The sequence below is a fragment of the Aquarana catesbeiana genome, linkage group LG04 (genome assembly GCF_042186555.1).
Source record: "Aquarana catesbeiana isolate 2022-GZ linkage group LG04, ASM4218655v1, whole genome shotgun sequence".
NCBI classification, from domain to species: domain Eukaryota; kingdom Metazoa; phylum Chordata; class Amphibia; order Anura; family Ranidae; genus Aquarana; species Aquarana catesbeiana.
The window spans coordinates 138,114,310-138,135,169 of record NC_133327.1 but is presented as its reverse complement, the minus strand read 5'-3'; the positions used below and the strand labels follow the sequence as shown (position 1 = coordinate 138,135,169).

The following is a 20,860-nucleotide window of genomic DNA, read 5'->3' as shown; positions in this document are numbered from 1 at the left end:
CATTTTCATGCTACCCATACTTCGTACTCCAGGAGTAGTGTCCGGACTCCTAGCTTAGTACCTACAAGCAGCAAATTCTCAGTAAGAACTGACACGGAGGGCCGCTTCATTCTTCTGTCCCTACAGATTGGACGAACTACACTGACTCCAATAATGTGTATATCCACCCCCCCCCCCCCCCATTCAGCAGACATCTTGCCAAAAAATATCCTCCTTTGTGTTAGACCTTCCCAGAGGTCCATTATTATACTTGGGCGACTTTAATGCAGTCCCTGAGCCCTCTATGGACAGTTTGCAAGGTGAAGGAAAGTTTTTTAAATTCCTCTTAGATTGGGCTCATGTTTATGGCCTCACAGATGTATGGAGGTGGAAACACCCATATGCTAGACAATTTACTTGCCACTCTGACCTTTTGTACAAGGTCACGCATTGACCTGGCCTTTGCCACTCAGTTGAGTCTCCCTCATACCTCCTAGAGGAGTCTGACCATGCCCTCTCCTATTAAGTTAGCCTCCCACTGGCCCCGGCCATATGGTTTTTAAACTCCCAGTGGTTGGAAGATCAGGCGGTCTATGGAGCATGCTCTAAAAGATATAGTACAGTACTGGAAACTGAACCTACCATGGAGTGGGGAGGCCTTTAAGGTCTCTCTATGTGGAGCCTTTATGGTGATAACTGGCATGCTCAGAAGAAGAACCACCATGTCAATTGAGGAGCTTGAGTCTACCACGTAACAGACAGACACAGCCTACACTGATAATCCTACTCCCCACACTCACGCTGCCGGTTGCACTCATAGAAACTATGAGCTCGATCCTCTGGACCTCGCGCGAAAAAAAAAAGGCACATGCTATATACCGCCCAGAAATTTTTGGAGCACGGCAACAAAGCTGTTCGCTTACTAGCCTACCAAGCATGCCCAGAATGTGCCCCAACATCTATTCCCCACATCCATATCTCTGTAGATGCAATGGTCAATTCTCTCCTCGCCCCCCCCCCCCCCAATGAAATTCTAGAAGTTTTCACCACCTTCTATGCTCAACTTTATACCTTGAATGTTAGCCTTCAGATCTCATCTGCATATTTGGCAGACATATCCAGTACTAGACACAATTCGGATGTCCCCTCTCCTGCTGAGGAAATAGAATCAGCTATCACTCAAATGCCATCACAAAAACACCTCCTATGCTCAGATTGTCCTAATTCTCAAGCCACGCAAAGACACGCTAGATTGTGATTCTTACAGACCCATCAATGTAGGAGGTTACAAGACCAGCGAAGGTGCTGGCTAATTGCTTAAATAAGGTGATCTCCTCATTGGTGTAAAGTGATCAGGGGGACTCTATTACAGGTCATTCTATGGGAACGAATATATGTAGACTCCTTCAAAATTTACAATACCCCCATGGGCACTCCACTACTCGTGTTATAGTCTCCCTGGATATCTGCAGGGCATTAGACAGTGTGGAGTGGCCATGTCTGTTTAAAGTACTGCAGCTTTACAGATTTGGACCTCGGATAATTGCTTGGATACGGCTCCTCTATTCTAGTCTAGAGGCCCGGGTCAATAATTTTGTTTCACCTACAGTCTCCATTTTCAGAGGAACCTGCCAGGGGTGTCATTTCCACTGTTATGTGCCTAGGCTATTGAACCATTGGCTGTCCGTATACAATCTTCATCCTCTATAGGAAGGCCTAATCGGCACTAAAAGCAGCGAATTTCACTGTATGCAGATGACGCTCTTATATACTTTGGCTGACCCCTCTGCTTTTTTATGTTCCTTGTTACATGAGATGGAGAACTTTGGATTTAGCCCAATTAATCCAGAAGCCCGAGAAAACACCAGTTAGATCCGGGAGCTGAACAGGTGGTTACACCTGAACTCTCAACTCCAGATTGTTGATTCCTTTCGTTATCTGGGAGTGGTGGTACAATTGCCCCCAAACTCCTAGGTGGGTAAATTTATGCCCAGTTATTACTCAACTGCAGCAGCGAACCAGTCAGTGATGGATTTACCTGTAAATCTTATGGGCATAGTTTAAGCAGAGTCCCACCCAGAAATAGAACTTCCACTTTAAGTGAAGGTGACCCCGACCGCCCCCCCAACATGCCACATTTTTTTGGGGGGCCCCCCCATCCAGCTCCCACTTCCTCCCGGGGCACAGCAGGAGCGAGAAGGAAGGAAGTTCACCTCCCTCCAACCTTCTGGGACACGTCATAGGTCTCAGAAGATCGCCCGGCCAATCACAGTGCGGCTCACGCGTGCCCGACTGTGAAGACACAGCTGGGCACCCAGTCACAATGCCAGCGCCAAGGAGATGAGGGGGAGAGGAGCGGGGCTTCGTTCACCTGCATCGCTGGACCGTGGGACAGGTGAGTGTGATTATTAAAAGCCAGCAACTAAACTTTTTGTAGCTGCTGACTTATATGGGTGGAACTCCGCTTTAACTTGCTAAAAATGATTTTTCTCCCAGAATTTCTCTATGTGGTGGCCAACTCTCCATGTAAAAATCCCATATTCGAAAACCCGCTGGGCAGTGCTAAGCATTGATTTTTGTCATCTCTATTCTGAAGAGCTCAACGACCGGAGCGCAAACTGCCAGTCTCCATAGTTAAGAGGGCCTAGGGGTGGCAACATAACAAGCCTCTTTATCTCTAAGCTCATCCTCCAGTTCCCTCAGCGACCGCACAGACTGCTTCTGACTATGGGTAATACGGGAAATATATTCTCCCCTCAGCCATCCCTTAAATGCATCCCAGCCCATCAAAGCCCCCACTGAATTAGCATTTTCAAGCCAGTAATGACACAATGCCTCTGACATTTCTTCCTGGACCTTAGGGTCCGCAATCCAGTGTCCCGACAGTCTCCACAATCTCCGCCCAGCAGTGGGCCCCGATCTCACCATCATTAGAATAGGGGCATGATCGGAGATTCCTCTGGGTAGAATTTGCACCTTCGAAACCCTGTGCAGCACCGCCCACCGTAACAAACCCCCAGGTCAATGCAGGAGAGGGTCCGAAAGGTGGACGAATGGCATGTAAACATTCTAACAGAAGGATTATAATGCCACCATGCGTCAATAAGTTCAAATGTATCGGCCCCCACTGCATAAGATCGGGAGTCCTACGATTCGACTGGTGGAGCCTGTCTGCGTCCGGAGACGGAACCAAATTATAGTCCCCCAGCAAAAATAACATATGGGAGTATCATATTTTATAACTATACACATAATATCATACAGGAGGGGACACATCCTGCAGGGGGGCAGGAGATAAAGTCCCCACAATCACATATGAGGTATTTAGCAATTATCACATGCATGATGACATATCTTCAGCCTGGGTCAGTTTTAACATCCTGAAGCTGAAATGAAAGGGATCGGTGAACCAAAATACTTACTCGAGAGTAACTGGAGTATGTAGCGTGATAATGTGAAGCCCACCCAGGCCCCTTCTGAGGCCAAGGACTCGGGATCCCACCAGGTGGGTCTCCTGTAATATACAGATGTGCAGGGCATACTTTTTTAGATAATTGAAAACCAGAGAACGCTTAACAGCCGAATTCAGTCCCCGGACATTCCAGGAAAGCATTGAAAAACTAGCCATAGTACGTATACATAAGAGCAATGAAGGAGCAGTAACTACCACCCTGCCCCAATTTCAGGGGGGAGGGTCAACCACCCAGGCGGAAGACCAGACAACATTGCCCACAGCCACATGAGCTGCAGGACTATCCTGTCACATAACTCTGTACCACAGCCAAAGATGAGGGCCATTACTACAGAGAGCTTGAGAAAAATTCACTGAAAAACAAAAAAACTAAACCCAAAACCAACAAGGGGTCAGCAACGGCCTTGCCCACCCCACCCCGCAGACCCTTGAAAACTGGGATCATGCATAGTTCCCCAAACCCAAAGTCTTTTGGGGGTATCTCACTCAGGGAGGCGTGTCCCAGTCAAGCTACTAGAAAGTCAGTCACCCCCCCTACCTCAATTACACAGAGGGGGGGACCGCAATCCAAGTCAGCCAGGGGCCACCCTACCTCCCAACAGGAGATGCTAGAGAACCATATGTATCCAAAACGTATATAGGTATATATAGTTCACCTGGATTAACCAGGGCACAAAACTTGAGATGATTAGATAAATAACGTCCTGGAGTTATTAAGGATGTCAATCCTATGGTGTTCTGCCTTCAAAACTAATATAAGGACTGTCAACATCTCCCGCAACTAATCCAGGGACCCCATAGCAGTCAGATCTGTATGGGCCAATTTCTTGGTGCGTCTTATTAGTAAAGGCGGCCCCTAAAACCAGGGGGCACTGGGAACATAATAACTGTAGGATCAGAACCAGTACGAGTTTCACTCCCCAACTCAAAAGATCTAGGTGTAGTGATTCGCTCACTTCAGGGAAGGCAGTGACTCCAACTACGAGGAAGCTTCTCTAGGATTGGTGAAGAAACGCACACAGTCTCGCCATCTACCACTCTCAACTTCGCCTGGAAAGAGGATGCTGTACTTAATCCACTTCGCCCTCATGGCAGCTTTAGCAGCATCAAAAGATCTGTGTTGCTTCTGGGTTTCAATAGTGTAGTCAGGAAACAATAGCAACCGGTTATTCTGATACGCGATTTCTTTCGTCGATCGTGCAGCCCGCAGAAGTTCATCCCTGTCCCTGAAATTTAACAGGCGCAGGATCAGTGTGCGGGGTGGGGAACCAGCCGGTCCACGCTGCGGCGGGACTCTGCGCTCTCTCCACAGTAAAATAAGGGGATAGCTTGGCGCCAGGGATCTCAGGAGGTCTTCCACAAAGTCAAATTCTGCCCCTCTGCAAGTCCCACTATCCGCAAATTGTTGCGCCTACTTCGGTTCTCTGCATCCTCGGTGCGATATTCCAGGACCTTTACTTTGTTTTGTAAGGTCCGAATCACCGAGTGCCCCTCTGTAATATACTCCACTTGCCCTACTCTCTGCTCGGCCACGGATCTTCTCCAGATCCTGCCTAATCAGTCCAACATCAGTCTGCACTGCCTCCATTTTTCCCCGACAGGGTGGCCTGGCAAGCTGATATTGCTGCCATAACCTCTGGTATACCAGGGAGAGACAGAGAGGGAGTCTCTTCAACCGCCGTCTGAGTGGCCATATTGGAATGGCTGCGCAGGCTTTTCACTTCAGGCACTGCGGGCATGGCAGACTCAGTTGTAGTTAGGGGAAAACTGAGCTTCTTACCGCTCTTCGGTCCGGCAGATGATCGGGACGGTATAAGGGGATCCAGGCGCCCAAGTTAGGGGCAGACAATCCAGGCAGGATTAGGTAACAGGATCAGTCTCTAGCAGAGCTCCGGGAAGCACGTCTGCTCAAGCCAACATCTTGGACACGCCCCTCCGTGTAAAATCCCAAGATCTCTTTAGACAAATAGATTCCATCCGCACAGGTTTTGTGGAACTTCCCTCTTTTAGCGGGTCTGGCCTTCCCCAATTTTTATCTGTATTATCTAGCCTCTCAGCTGGTAGTGATGCACGACTGGCTGCACCCATCTTCCACTAATGCCTGCACCACCACAAAGGCTGCCATAGAATCCTTACTTAACATTTACCACAGGCAAGTGCCCAATTACCTTGGAACAACCATGTTATAGACCACATTATCTTTCACACTATAACCCGCTTCTCTAGGGGCACAATGACTGCCTCTCCCAATAATCCACTTTGGTTTAACCCTATGCTGAACGAACTTACCATCCCCAATCCTAGGTGTCAAATACCTCAATCATTTATATACTAAGCAAGGCCTTAAGTCTTTCACTCAGCCAAGAGCTGACTTTAATCTGCCCTGCTCTTAGAACTCAATTTGGCTCCACTTCTCAATGGTTTTCTCAATGGAGACCTTGAGAACCAGACAACTAAACTGGTTTCGGGATACTACTCTATTCTAATGGGCGATTCCAATCCTAGGTTCGCTGCCGCTCAGACCAGTTAGCCTAACCGATAATGACTGGAGTGAGTTTGTTGATACATATAAGGGCTCAGGGATATCCTCCAGAGATACCTTTTATTTGAATAATTTGATTTCACCAGTCACCTCATTCCCTCTCAGATGTGCAAGATGGGCTTATGACCTACTTCTGAATGCTTCAGAGGCTGTGGGAATGAGGCCGACTTCGAACAGTTTTTTGGTCTTGTCCTATGTCTATGCATTTTGATCAAAAGTGGGTTAATTTTTATCTACTGCTCTGGGTCTGCTCAATATTCTCCACCCCAACCAAGAATTGTTTGTTAGGCATCTTTGGTGAAGTACCTGTTCCTGCATATAGTAAAACGTTTGTTACGTATATTATACTTCTTTGCTAAAATTACTATACTCCCATCTTGGAAAGGTACGACTTGTCCTACTCTGACCACTTGGATCCAGCTGATGAACTGTAATATGCCTCCATATAAAAACGTACTTTTAAACTCAGAAAGAAACTTAATCTCTGATAAACTGTGGCCTAATTGGGTGTCCAAGCCCTCTTACCCAGACATCACTGGTTTCTGCAACTTATATGACCCCCCCCCCCCCCATATAAATATGTTATTTTTGCCGATGTAAAGCTACTCTGACATATTATAGCTTGTTACTCCTGCATATTGTGTAACTTGATACCTAACACCACTTTTTGTACTACTATCACTTTTATTGAGGTGCGGGAGGCATAGATGTATTGTGTTGTACTTAGTTTATTGCTTATTGTTCTCTTGTATAACACATGAAAATTCAATAAACATATCAAACAAGTCGAACTCTAAGATACCTTAAAGCATTTGTTACCCTAACACTTCATATTCCTGATGATATGTGCCTGCTGTACCATGTACTTATATTAGAAAATATCCTGTTTTCCTTTCACTTTAACCGCTTGTCTCCTGTCCTATAGTAAAAGGACAGCGGGCTGGCACTCGTTCTGGGGCACCGCCATATATGACGCCCCAGAACCACCGCTCTCGCGCACCTGCGAGGGGGGGTGTCACGCAGCCCCGCCTTGTCCTAGGACCCCTAACTCGGTCAAGCACTGATGACACAGCTCATTACCTATGTGATCAGCTGTGTCCAATCACAGCCAGTCACAGGTAAACAAATGCAGTTTAATCGGCATCTCCTCGCAGGGAAGACCTGTACAGGTAATCTGGTCACAGGTCATCAGTGCCCCGATTAATGTGCAGCTTGCTTATCAGTGCCGCCTCAGCAGGGGGGGGGGGGGGGAATCAATTTGGGTACAGTGTCATTTTAAGTGTGACAGCGCTGAAAGTTACAAATTGGCCTGGGCAGGAAGGGGGTGAAAGTGCCCAGTAGGCAAGTGGTTAAGAGGAAACTCCATGATTACCCTTAAACATGAATATCCATATGCAACCTTTAGGGCCCTTTTTGTCCCATTAGAATTTAAATATTGTTCCAATACAGAAGCAGCTGCAGACTACCTGGGAATTATATTATATAAACAATTCTTATTCAATTAGTAGATTTAATATGTAGACTGTTCAGGTATATGTATTAAACTCACCTTCCAGTTAAGAGACCTGTCTTCCATAAGTTCAGCATAGCGTTTCTGCACTTTCTGCTGAAAAGCATTTGTCTCATAACGTTCATTTCCAAAATCTCCACGCTTAGAAGCAGCTTCTGGACTTATGTCCAAAAAAAGAACAAGATCTGGCTTTGGAAGTCCCACATCAGGCTGCTTGCACCAGTGAAGGGAAAAGTTCTGTATAAAAAGAAAACCACAATTAACATTCTGCAACTGCTTGAAAGTCTCTCAGGTTTGTACATACCGTATATACGCCGAGGCACCTAATTTTACCACAAAAAAACAGGGAAAACTTATTGACGCGCGTATATACACCTAAGGTGGGAAATGCGCAGCTACTGTACGTGGAAAAGAGGGTCAACAATGCCCATTTGCAGCCTCACCATGCCCATTTGCAGCCATAGGTCCCCCAAACTTCAAACTCTGTAGTTAAGGGTTCCTAGATGCCCCCTAGCTGCAGCCAAAATTTGGGGTCTCTGGACCCAAAATGACATTACTGCAGATGGACACAGCTGACAGATTTTGGGGCCCCGTATCTCGAGGCCACTTGGTGCAAGGAACCCCAAATTTGGTGTGCAAACCCAATGGAACTAGCACTACAAAATATCCAAAGCTGGGGTTCCTAGCACCAAGTGGCCCTGAGATACGGGGCCCCAAAGTCAGTTCGGAAAATGTCATTCTCTGCTGCAGAAAAGTGCTTGACTCGAGTATAAGCCGAGAGGGGCATTTTCAGCACACACAAAAAAAAAAAAAAAAAAAAAAAAGGTGCTGAAAAACTCGCGTATACACGGTAGTTTAAATTTTGGAAGAACCAATAAGTCATAAAATAGAAACTTATGAGTACAGGGACAACTGGAGATACACACCACTCTATAGGCTGCCTCTCTTCAAAATCATTACTGGTTACTGTGGCTGTCCAACAGTGGAGAGACACAGTGCCTGGACCAACAGTGAGATAGTGTTTTCAAGCAGCAGTGGGAGACCGGTTTCCCAACAATTCTATTTGCATATATAGCAACTTAAAGCGGGGTTCCACTCAAATTTTTAACTTAATCTTACCCCCTTCAGTTAATTGCATAGATGTTCAAATGCCGCACGAAATTTTTTTTTTATCGCTGTAATTACCTTTATATTGTACTTTATTGTGGCACTTCCTGTCTCTCCTCCCATGGGAGTAGGCGTGCTTATTGCCTTTCCCCGGCGCCGCACTGATCCCTGATGAGACCCAAGTCTTCAAAAGATAGGCCCCATTTAGCTAGACACCCGGGAGTGTTGTGTTCAGCTTTGGACATCAGCTCTATCACCTATGAAAGTAAAGTGTCGCTTTCAGGACCTGGACATAAAAAGCGTCCTTTGGGGTTCTTTTGAAAATCATCAGAGATTGAGGAATAGGGAATGCTTTACTTTTATGCCCAGGCAGACCCCTATACATTTTAGCCTGTACCGACAGGACTGGAGGGAATACTCAATTTGTTCTAAAGTGTATGTATAGCTTTAAACAGCTTAGTGTCATCCACCGGGAACAAAAATCTAACTGCACTAATCTCCTTTGCATCTTCCATCTCCTCACCATACCTGGACCTATCAGAAAGGGAGGCACAATCTTTACCCACCTTAATTCTGAAGTTACCCAGGTCTCTATTTTTTCCAGGAGCTAGAATTACCACGGCAGTCAGTTTCTACTGAGGAGTATTTAACCGCTTCAATACCGGGCCAATTCTGACACTTTGCTCCTACATGTAAAAATCATCATTTTTTTGCTAGAAAATTACATAGAACCCCCAAACATTATATATGTTTTTTTAGCAAAGACCCTAGAGAATGCAATGGCGGTTGTTGCAACTTTTTATCTCACACAGTATTTGCGCAGGAATTTTTCAAACGCGTTTTTTTTGGGAAAAAAACTGTTTTGTGTTTAAAAAAAAAAAAAACAAAAACAAGTAAAGTTAGCCCAATGTTTTTGCATTTTGTGAAAGATGAAGTTACGCCGAGTAAATAGATACCTAACATGTCACGCTTCAAAATTGCACACGCTCGTGGAATGGCGCCAATGTTCGGTATTTAAAAATCCCCATAGGCGACGCTTTAAAATTTTTTACTGGTTACATGTTTTGAGTTACAGAGGAGGTCTAGGGCCAAAATTATTGCTCTCGCTCCAACGTTCGCGGCGATACCTCACATGTATGGTTTGAACACCGTTTTCATTCGCTTCTGCGTGCGAGCACACGGGGACAGCGGCGCTTTAAAAAATTTTTTTTTTTTTTTTTGTTAAATCTATCTATCTCTATCTCTATCTCTATTTTTTTTTTTGACACTTTTTTGAAAAAAAAAAAAAAAAATTGATCACTTGTAAACATCCCTTGTAATAGCAATATGACATGACAGGTCCTCTTAATAGTGAGATATGGGGTCAATAAGACCCCATATCTCACCACTAGGCTAGGAAGCCTGAAATAAAAAAAAAATAAATAAAAACGATCACAGCTTCCAAGCCGAAGCGGCGCCATTTTTTTGAATTTTTTCGATGTTATGACGTCACGCCCGGCCTCCGACGATCATAGAGACTCCGGGGACCATCTGGTCCGCCGGAAATCTCTATGATCTACATCCGGCGCATCTACTCTCCGCCTCACCGATCGTAACGGTGAGTCGGAGAAGGCACCGGAGGGCAGCGGGAGGGGGGGACGGGACGTCCCCTCTCGCCTCCCATAGGAACGATCAAGCGGCGGAACAGCCGCTATGATCGTTCCTATGGTGTAGAGATTCGCCGGCTGAAACCGGCAATATCTGAATGATATCTGTAACTACAGGCATCATTCAGATATAAGCGCTCAAAGCCAAGGACGTCATATGATGTCCTTGGTATTGAAGTGGTTAAAGTGAAGGGCTCTAGGTCCTCAAGAACAGATCTATATGAATGAAAGGTGGATACTATGTCTTCACACATAGTATTCAAGGAGTCTTTCATAACAATCAGTTTTTGAGCCTGCTAGTAATGTAGGGTTCCAAAACCCTAAAAGCTTAGCATTACAGTTGGCGCATTATTTTTGCATTTTACAAAATTGTCAGGAGCTTTCTCCAAAGTAGGTGTGAGCATTAAGAAAAGGAAAACATGATGATTCAGATAACAGCAGAAGGAGCACAATAGCTGTAAATAAACAGAGTTAAAAGATATGTCAATCAGTTCATTACCATGTTACAGATTCTGACTTGCGCCGTGCATCCCCCACATCAGGAAGGATTCAGAACCAGAGGAGTTTGACCACCCCGATACAGCAGGTCTCTTGGAATCTGCACTGTCCTATTCAGCATTTTCCATAATGAAGGGTGCAGAGGGGACCTGGCCTACCATTTGAATCTAGAGTGGCCAAGCATCAGTGAGCCTTATTTTAAGCCCCGTGTTGCCCCGTACAGGCCCACTCCCTGCTTTTAAATTGCATTGATGAGCAGGCCACACTCTGATAACTGTGCTGCCAGTAATGCATCACTCACAGCACCGAAAGCAACAATAAAATGTTGCCACAGACCACCTCTCCTAGCCATCACCCACAAGCCAGGGAGCTATTTGCCAAAAGGGCAGGGCCCTCAGCTTTGTAAACCACAGACAACCACTCAGCATCCACAAAGATGATCTGCCCTTAGGGCAAACCCCAAAAACCCTTAGGTTCAAGCAAGGTCTGGCCCAAAAAGAGGGCTGAATTCCCTCAGGTCTATAGGGGTCATTTTAAAAGGGGAGTTGCTGACCACAACATTCTGACACAGACTTAAACAAAACATGGTGTGTTCCTGGATTGTTGGAAACCAATGAACCTGAGGAACCAAGGATAAAAAAAAATGTGTTTAACCATTTTTGGCTTGCGTTTCCTGAAGAGAGAATCAATCATCTCTCCAGTAGCTGTCCTGGAAAAGGTTTGTAGAAATCATTCAGAAGGTTGTCCAAATTACAAACACACATTAGCAGTTTGTCTAAATGGGCTTCAGACTCCAAAGCAGCTCAAACTGTATGGCAATAGCGGCTTCCGAAGTGCTTTGATTTGTATCCAAATCCACGTTGTACAGTACAAGAGCAACACAACACAATTTAATTTGGCATTGATATTTAGTTATTTTTAAACATTACCTTTTTGGAGCTTGTGAAGGCAACGCCTGAAAAAGCGTATCGGTCCACCACAAGGGTGACACCACTCCTTAGCTTCTCTTTCATCAAAGGACTACAAAAAAAAAAAAAAAAATTATAATAAAAATTACATACCGACTTAACCCTAATCTATAAAAGATTTGTTATGAATATTGCAACTGTGTGCTAGAAGGAACTACTATTTAAAGCGAAGTTCCCAAAAATGGAACTTCTGCTTTTCGGATTCCTCCCCCTCTCCAGGGTCACATTTGGCACCTTTTGGTATTTGCTCCCACTTCCGGGCATAGATCACCGCAGGCTCCGCTGCAATCTAAGCCAAGTCTGGCCCCTCCTCCGTCCCCCCACGCTGTCTTCTGGGAGACACACAGGTCCCAGAAGACAGCAGGGACCAGTGAGAACGTGCAGCGTGACTTGCGCATGCGCAGTAGAGAACGCAAGCCTTCACTTCCCGATTCCCTTACCAAAGATGGCGGTGCCCCCCCCTCTGAGAGCCAGATTGCCTTCGGGTGAGGACAACAAACAAAAAACAGGTCACTTTTAAGTACTCATAATCATGTTAGGCTTCAGTTGTTTGAAATTCTTTTAAGCTCAGCTGGGCAAACAAATGCAGTATCTCACAAAAGTGAGTACACCCCCTCACATTTTTTGTAAATATTTATTTTATTATATCTTTTCATGCAGGGACACTGAAGAAATTACACTTTGCTACCATGTGAAGTAGTGAGTGTACAGCTTGTATAACAGTGTAAATTTGCAGTCCCCTCAAAATAACAGCCATAAATGTCTAAAATCGCTGCCAACAAAAGTAAGTAACACCCTAAGTGAAAATGTCCAAATTGGGCCCAAAGTGTCAATATTTTGTGTGGCCACCATTATTTTCCAGCACTGCCTTAACCCTCTTGGGTATGGAGTTCACCAGAGCTTCACAGGCTGCTACTAAAGTCCTCTCCCACTCCTCCATGACGACATCACGGAGCTGGAGGATGTCCCACAGGGTTTAGGTCTGGAGACATGCTTGGCCAGTCCATCACCCTTACCCTCACCTTTTTTAGCAAGGCAGCAGTCGTCTTGAAAGTGTGTTTTGGGTCATTATGTTGGAATACTGCACTGCTGCCCAATCTCCGAAGGGAGGGGATCATGCTCTACTTCAGTATACGTTGGCATTCATGGTTCCCTCAATGAACTGTAGCTCCCCAGTTCTGGCAAAACTCATGCAGCTCCAAATCATGACACTCCCACCACCATGCTTGACTGTAGACAAGACACACTTGTCTTTGTACTCCTCACCTGACTGCCACCACACACACTTAACACCATCTGAACCAAATAAGTTTATCTGGTTCTCATGTCCTTAGTCTGCTTGTCTTCAGCAAACTGTTTGTGGGCTTTCTTGTGCATCATCTTTAGAAAAGGCTTCCTTCTGGGACAAGAGCCATGCAGACCAATTTGATGCAGGGTGCGGCGTATGGTCTGAGCACCAATAGGATGACAGCTGCAGCAATCATACATCTATTTTCCCAAAGACAACCTCCGCATATGACGCTGAGCACGTCGACCATGACGAGGCCTATTCTGAGTGGTACTTGTCCTGTTAAGCCACTGTATGGTCTTGGCCACCATGCTGCAGCTCAGTTTCAGGGTCTTGGCAAACTTCTTATAGCCTAGGCCATCTTTATGTAGAGAAACAATTCTTTTTTTCAGATCCTCAGAGAGTTCTTTGCCATTAGGGGCCACGTTGATCTTCCAGTGACCAGTATGAGAGAATGAGAACGATAACACCGAGTCACATGACACCGGGGAGGGAAAATGGCTAATTGGGCCCAATTGGCAAATTAATAATAAAATATGTCTATCTTCACCCGATACTACTGGTTATGTCAGATGCTCCGTGTTCCAGATATATACACAGATACCCCTGTACCGTCCTGATACTCGCAGGAGCTAGAGGAGCCCTACTGCAAGGGATTTTTTTTTTTCTCCAGAGCTGGGCTTTAAGGCAAATGGTCCATTCACTTTGCAAGGAAATTTCCATTTCGCTTAGTAAATGAGGTAAAGCTTAGCTGACTCATCATACAATCGTGTGCAAGAAAACTTTTTTCTAAATTTTCCTTGCAAGAAATTAGGTATTCTTTGCAAAGTGGATTTTTGTCAATTCACCAAGTCAAGGGAAAATTCTCTTGCAAAACAATCCATTTGCATTTAGTAAACCAACCTCACTGTTGTACTTCGTGTTTGGGGTTATTTTTCCACTGGTTTATCTCCAAGGAAGCACTTTAGCTCTCCTGTACTTACACTTGTTCCCAGCGGTTTGCAGAGAAGAGTAAATGAACAGTGTGATCTTCAAGGTTACTTTTCTTCTCAAGATAAGAGCCAACCAGCTGGCCGATTTCAGTTGTTCTCTCTGCAAAACAGACACGTTTATGAAATAAAAAGTGCGATTTAAACATTGGTAATCTAGTCTCGGTAGGGGAAAAAACAGTCTACCTTTTATTATTAAGTGACACAGTTAGCACTGAGCTTTCCTGGGGAAGGGAAGAATATACCACCTTGAAAAGGTCAAGCACTCATCTTACAAGTGTTCCTGCATGCACCCTCATGCCTTGGAGATCCACTCATATCAATTTATAAATTCAGTGTCAACCTCAAACAAGCAGGTTTCTTATTTAGCTTTAAAGAGGATTTTTTTTTTTTTTTTTTTTTTTAAATAAAATAGACGTGGTATATTTATCTGTTCTGTGCAATGGTATTGCAGTGGCCCCAAACCTCCTCTTTTGGGGTCTCCCAGTGTTTTCGGCTCATCTTCAGTGTTTGCCATTATAGCAAGCCCTGTTCTATAGGGGCTTGCTCCCAAGCCAGGCTGTGTGCACCCGTAGACACACAGCATAGCTCGACCCTGCCTCCTGCTCAAACAATTTGATTGACAGCAGCAGAAGCCAATGCTTCCTGCTGCTACCCGATTTGAGCCCGGGGAGAGAAGAGAGCCGCTACAGATGGGCACAGCGCTGGGTCAAGTGAGGCAAGTATTAGAGTGGTGTTGTGAGGGGCGGATGCTGCTACCGAGACATTTTACCATAATACAGTGAGTGAATGAATGTAAATATTTTTTAATAACTTTAGAACCACTTTAAAGTGTATCAAGCCAAAAACATTTTTTTCTAGTTTTGGCTAAGGATTAGATTCATGGGTGCTCAAACTGTGGCCCTCCAGTAAAATCACATTATTCTCTTCTCATTCTCTAAAGGGTCTCTTCACAACAATGCAGTGCCATTTTTGAAAAGGTGCAGGTGCCTCTTTGGGTGTGTTTTGGCCCCATAGACTTCAACGGAAGCGTTTTCTCTTTTGTAGAAAAATTTGACTTATTTTTTGTCAAAAAACAAAAAACACCACCACACACACACACACACACACACACACACACACACCTATAATTCACAAAAGCAGCAGCACTAATTTGAACCTTTGCTTATATAAAACAGCTGGAGAGACACAGGTAGTAAAATATTTCACTTGTACATACAGGTAAGCTTATAAGGCAGCTTACCTGTAGGTACTGTGAATATGTTCTAAACTTGTGCCATGTGGAGGACATTCACAGTGGCTGCAGCCACTGACGTCACTGCTACAAGTGCAGAAGCTCTGCATTCAAGGCATACTGAGTGTACCATCAATGCACAGAGCGCTGTGCTGCAACTGTGGCATCACAGCCTGGCCATTAAAACAGCCGCAGCATGAACCTGGAAAAAAAAAAAAAAAAGGAAGAACAAAAAACCCTGGGTGAAGATAGAAATATTGGCAGCAGTGAAAGCACGCCGCTGGAGAGCTCCATTTAACCGCTTCCGGACCAGCCGCTGCAGTTGTACAGTGGCAGGTTGGCTCCCCTGCGCAAAACCATGTAGCTATACATCGGCTGAACAGCAGGGGTGCCGATGCTCGTGGCCGACGGGCACGATGACCGCCGGCCACGAGCGATTGTGGCCAGGAGACACAGAACAGGGATAAGTGTGTGTAAACACACACTTCCCTGTTCTGACAGGAGTGACAGATCGTGTGTTCCTAGGAACCATGATCCATCACTTCCTCTAGTTAGTCCCCTCCCCCTTCAGTTAGAATCACCTTCCAGGGAACACAGTTAACCCCTTCACCACCCCAACAGTGTTAACCCCTTCACTGCCAGTGACATTTTTAATCGCACTGATCGCTGTATTAATGCCAATGGTTCCAAAAATGTGTCAAAATTGTCCGATGTGTCCGCCGTAATGTCGCAGTCCTGATAAAAATCGCCGCCATTCGTAAAAAAAAAAACTATAAATCTATCCCCTATTTTGTAGACACTATAACTTTTGTGCAAACCAATCAATATACACTTATTGCAATTTTTTTTACCAAAAATATGTAGAATACATATCGGTCTAAACTGAGGAAAAAAAAAAAAAAAAATCTGTTTAAAAAAAAGGGGATATTTATTATAGCAAAAAGTACAAAATAGTGTTTTTTCAAAATGGTCGCACTTTTGTGTTTATACCACAAAAAATAAAAAACGCAGAGGCGATCAAATCAAAAAAACCCCGCAAGACAATAGCATAATGTGCATTGCATACTAGCACATTATAAAAAATACTTACCTTAGAACGAAGCTCCCGTATCCGGTCACCACTGAGGAGGCTAACATGTTCACTCTGTGTCTCTTCCGGATTTGTGGACTTCGGTGTTGAGGGGCCGGAGCCGTGATGACATCACTTCCACGCACGTGCGAGCCCTTCGTACTGGCAAGTTCCAGCATGATCTGTCGGACCTTCAGAGCGCATGCGCTGCCGACATCAGCAGCTGCATGCAGGGTGAACATTAGGGCTGGGGGGCTTGAATCGAGTTCATATCGATTCAAATTTTCAGCATATCGATTTTTTTTTTTTTTTCACCAGGACCGGTCCGGTTTTTACACCGCGCCGGTCCTGAGGAGCTGCGGGCAGGAGTTTTTAGGTGAGGCCGCAGCTTCCGCATTCTTGGGGTAAGAATAAACTAGGAAGAACTACCTCCTGGGGCCTGTGAAAGCTGGAAGAAACTTTGGGCAAGTAGGTTTGGGTAAGGATTGAGCCTAATCACTACCATGTCCTCCAAAATCCTCAGGAAAGGGTCCTTACTGGAAAGGGAGTCTAGATCAGAAGTCCTTCTCCCAGACGTTATAGCAAAAAAAAAAAAAGTAATCTTTAAGGAAATCAATTCCTGAGAGGCCTCATGCAATGGTTAGAGCACAATACTAATAGATCCCAGGGAGAAATCTGTTTAACAGCCCCTGGTGTATGCCTAGTTCTGGTTGAAAGGAACCTCTTGAACAAAGGGTCCTCAGCTAGTCGTCTTTCTGCAAACAGACAGGGCAGCAACCTGAACCCTAAGGGTGCTGACAGAAAGTCCTTTCTCCACTCCCCTCTGCAAAAAATCTAGGATACAGGGAGTAACAAAGAATTCCTATCTTCTGCCAGGAAACAAAAGTTTTCCAAACTTTCCCATAGATCTTTCTTGCGACTAACCTCAATAACCCTCTCTGAACACCCCCTTAGCTGTAGGATGCGCAGCTCAGCCTCCAGGCTGTCAAATGGAAGGTCTGAGGGTGTGGATGGAGTACTGGCCCCTGACGGAGAAGATCCCTCCACTCCGGCAGGGCCCCGGGGGGGGGGTTCTATTGAAGAGCTCTCAGCAAGGAGAACCAACTCCTCCTGGGCCACCAAGGGGCAATCAGGATAACTTCTGCTTTATCCTAAACAATCTTCCGAACTACCAGTGGTAAGAGGAAATGGAGGGAAGGCGTAGACCAGAGTGAAATTCCACAGGAAAGAGTGCATCTGTCCCTAAGGACTGTCTCTTTCCAATGAGAAAAAAAGCCACTAGTTTCTTATTGAGACTGGATGCAAAAAGATCTGCGCTGGGAACACCCCACTTTAACACGATCTCCTGGAACATGTCTTGATTCAGTTCAACTGCTGGTACTGAGGTTTACGCTGCCAGAACATTTGCTGTCCCACTGATGTGCACCGCTCTGACTGAAGAGACATTGTTCTCTGTCCAGGACAGTATCTGCTGGCTTAAAGCAGAGTTCCACTCAAATTTTTAACTTAATCTTACCCCCTTCAGTTAATTGCATAGATGTTCAAATGCCATGCGAAAAATTTTTTTATTGCTGTAATTACCTTTATATTGTACTTTATTGTGGCACTTCCTGTCTCTCCACCCATGGGAGTAGGCGTGTTTATTGCCTTTCCCCGGCGCCACACTGTTTCCTGGGAGCTTAGTGTCAGGCTTCCCAAGATTCAGTGCGGAAACAAATGATCGTGCGCGTGAACAAGCTATGAATGAACAGCATTCACCGCATTCAGGAAATCAATGCTTGTGGGCTTCCCATGCCCACAAGCAAGATGGAAACAGCCAGCATCACATTTTTTAAGTTATTCTTCAGTACGAAAACAGAGGCAGAAATATTACACCCAAACTGAGTATTATTTTGGGATATGCAAAGTGTCTCAATGACACAAAAAAAAAAAAAAAAAAATATATAATATTGGTCGCCGGACTCCCGCTTTAATAGAAGAGTATCCAAGTGAGTGCCCCCTTGCTTGTTTAGGTACGCCACGGTCGTGCCATTTTCTGAAAAGACAGGTCTTTTGAAATGAACCTCTTCAAAGAGCTTTTTTCTGCATTCCCAATGGCGCACAAGAAACGTCTGAAGGGGCCTGTAATGCAATTGGGCCCATGGAACTCCGGAATGGCTGCAGTCATTAAGCCCAATAACTGCATGATCTGATGAAGGGAGGCCTGTGGGAACAACCTGAAGTTTTGCACAGAGAGAAGAATCTTTAAAATCTATTCTTCCGAAAGAAAAATCTTTTGGGCAACTCTGTATTAGGCAACCCAAAAAGGGCATGTTCTGGGAGGGAACCATGCAAGACTTCTGCTAATTGAGCTTCCACCCCAATTTCTGAAAAGTCTGTAAGATCAACTACAGATCCTGAACAAAGCTCTCTTTCTCTTGGGCAAAGACCAAAAAAATCATCTAAATATGGAACAAGCGATACCCTCTGCATTCGAAAATAGGCCATGACTTCGGCCATGATTTTCCTGAAAATCCTTGATGCTGCTGAGAGACCCAAAAGGGAGGGCTCTTAACTGCCAATGACTTGGACCGTTATCCATGAGAACTGCAAATCTGAGAAACTTCTGATGATTCTGGCAGATTGGTACATGAAGGTAAGCGGCCTGAAGATCCAGGATTACCATGAACACTCCTGTTAATAACAGATTCCTTACAGAATAAAGGTTTTCCCATCCGGAATCGCCTGCATACTATGAATCTGTTCAGGATGCTTACATTTATGACCATCCGAAAACCGCCAGTAGCCTTGCTTACCAGAAAGATTTTTTTCTAAATTTTTGATCTTCCAGAACGGGAGAAATAATCCCCTCCATTTCCCACATCACAATCAGATTCACCATGGCCTGCCGTCTCTCTTGGTCCCTCAGCAGATGGGTAAGAAAAAAACCTCTGGGGTAGGGTGTTTTTTTGAATTCCAACCGGTAACCTCTTTCTATCAATTTGGAGGATAAAAGGATTGCTGGTAATCTGCTCATTCCTTGATCAAATGGCACAACCACCCTCCTACCCTGGATCTGGTGTCACTGGAGATTTTTGGTAGGGGCTGAAGGTGCAAAGAGTGCCCCCCCCCCCCCCCCCCTTTTGTTTGTCTTTGTTAAATGCCACTTCTTTGCCTGTTGCTCATTGGTCTTAAAATTAACTTTGTTCTGAAAGCCACAAAAGGGTCTCTTATTCTGGGGCTTATTCTTTTGAGAAGATAGAAACAGTTTACTCTTCTCAGAGGAACAAGCTAGGACTTCCTCTAAGGAAGAAGCGAATAAGTGTTTGCCCTCAAAGGATATGCTGCAAAGTTTATTCTTGGAGGTAAGATCACCTTCAAGATTTTGGCCAGATGGCCTGTCTAGCTAAATTAAGGAGTGCTGATGTTCTGGCAGCAGATTCTATAAAATCTGTTGCCAGAACATCAGCCAAAAAAGCAGCTGACTTTGGCAATAAGGGGTAGAAAATCCCTGATCTCCTCTATGGGGGGTGTCGGAGGAGAGAAGGTCATCCAGACGTTGGACCCACACGTCTAAATTTCTAGCCACACAGGTAGATGCTACAGCTGGCCCTAAAGAAAAAGCAGAGGCATCCCAGGCCTTACATAATAAGGAGTCCTGCCTTTCTATTCATCTGATCCTTAATTTTTTTGTTTTACTAGTAATGGCAGTGATCTGCGGGATTTTTATCGGGACTGCGACATTATGGCGGACGTATTGGACACCTTTGACACATTTTTTGGGACCATTGACAATTATACAGCGATCAGTGCTATAAAAATGCACTTACTACTGTGTAAATGTCACTGGCAGGGAAGGGGTTAATGCTAGGGGCGATCAAGGGGTTAACTGTGTTCCCTGTGTGTGTTCTAACTGTGGGAGATGGGAGTGACTATAGGAGATGAGAGATCATGGTTCCCAGCTCATAGGAACTCACGATCCCTATCCTCTCAGAACAGGGGCCGCCGGTCATGAGCATCGCACCCCCATACTGCAGCGGACGCACACATGCTAGCCAGCTCTCACCGGCTGGTGAGACTCCCTGACCACCGCTGCACTGCTAGTCTGCCCTGCGTCCGGCAGACTGTTTCCAAAAGCAGCGAGTCCCCTGCATTGTACCACTCAGATCCTTTAAGAAAGCAGCGTCCAACAAGTATGTCATATCACTTCCGGCGCCATCTTGCCACGTCACCAGATCCACGTCCGTCGCCATATTGGTACACCCAGTGCGGAGCCAACACGAGGAAGAAGCCTCTCTACACAGCTAGACGCTGGAAATGGAAGGGAGTTGCTGCTGCTAACCCACCAGGGAGGCAAGTAACCCAATACATACAGGGGGCCCTTCTCTGTCTATAACAGAAAAACACCCCAGACATGGCCACAACCAGTCCTGGATATCACCAGCAGAAGGGTCCACCAACCACAGTGACCAGACCTTAAAAAAAACAAAAAAAAAAAAACAAACCACCACACACCACAAACATTATGGTGTGCTCCTGGAGAGTCTGGAAACACAACAACTGAGGGTCAGAGGAGCCT

General features: G+C 45.2%; 1 protein-coding gene across 1 annotated transcript in view; it reads right to left on the bottom strand.

Annotated features, from left to right (window-relative positions):
• DTYMK (deoxythymidylate kinase) overlaps positions 1-20,860 on the bottom strand; it is a 45,040-nt gene that overhangs the window by 21,827 nt on the left and 2,353 nt on the right. The window contains exons 2-4 of the mRNA XM_073625757.1: positions 13,994-14,102; positions 11,684-11,774; positions 7,543-7,740 (exon numbers count right to left, since the gene is read on the bottom strand). Of these exons, the coding sequence (XP_073481858.1) occupies positions 7,543-7,740; positions 11,684-11,774; positions 13,994-14,102 (398 nt within the window). The remainder of the gene's footprint in view (positions 1-7,542; positions 7,741-11,683; positions 11,775-13,993; positions 14,103-20,860) is intronic.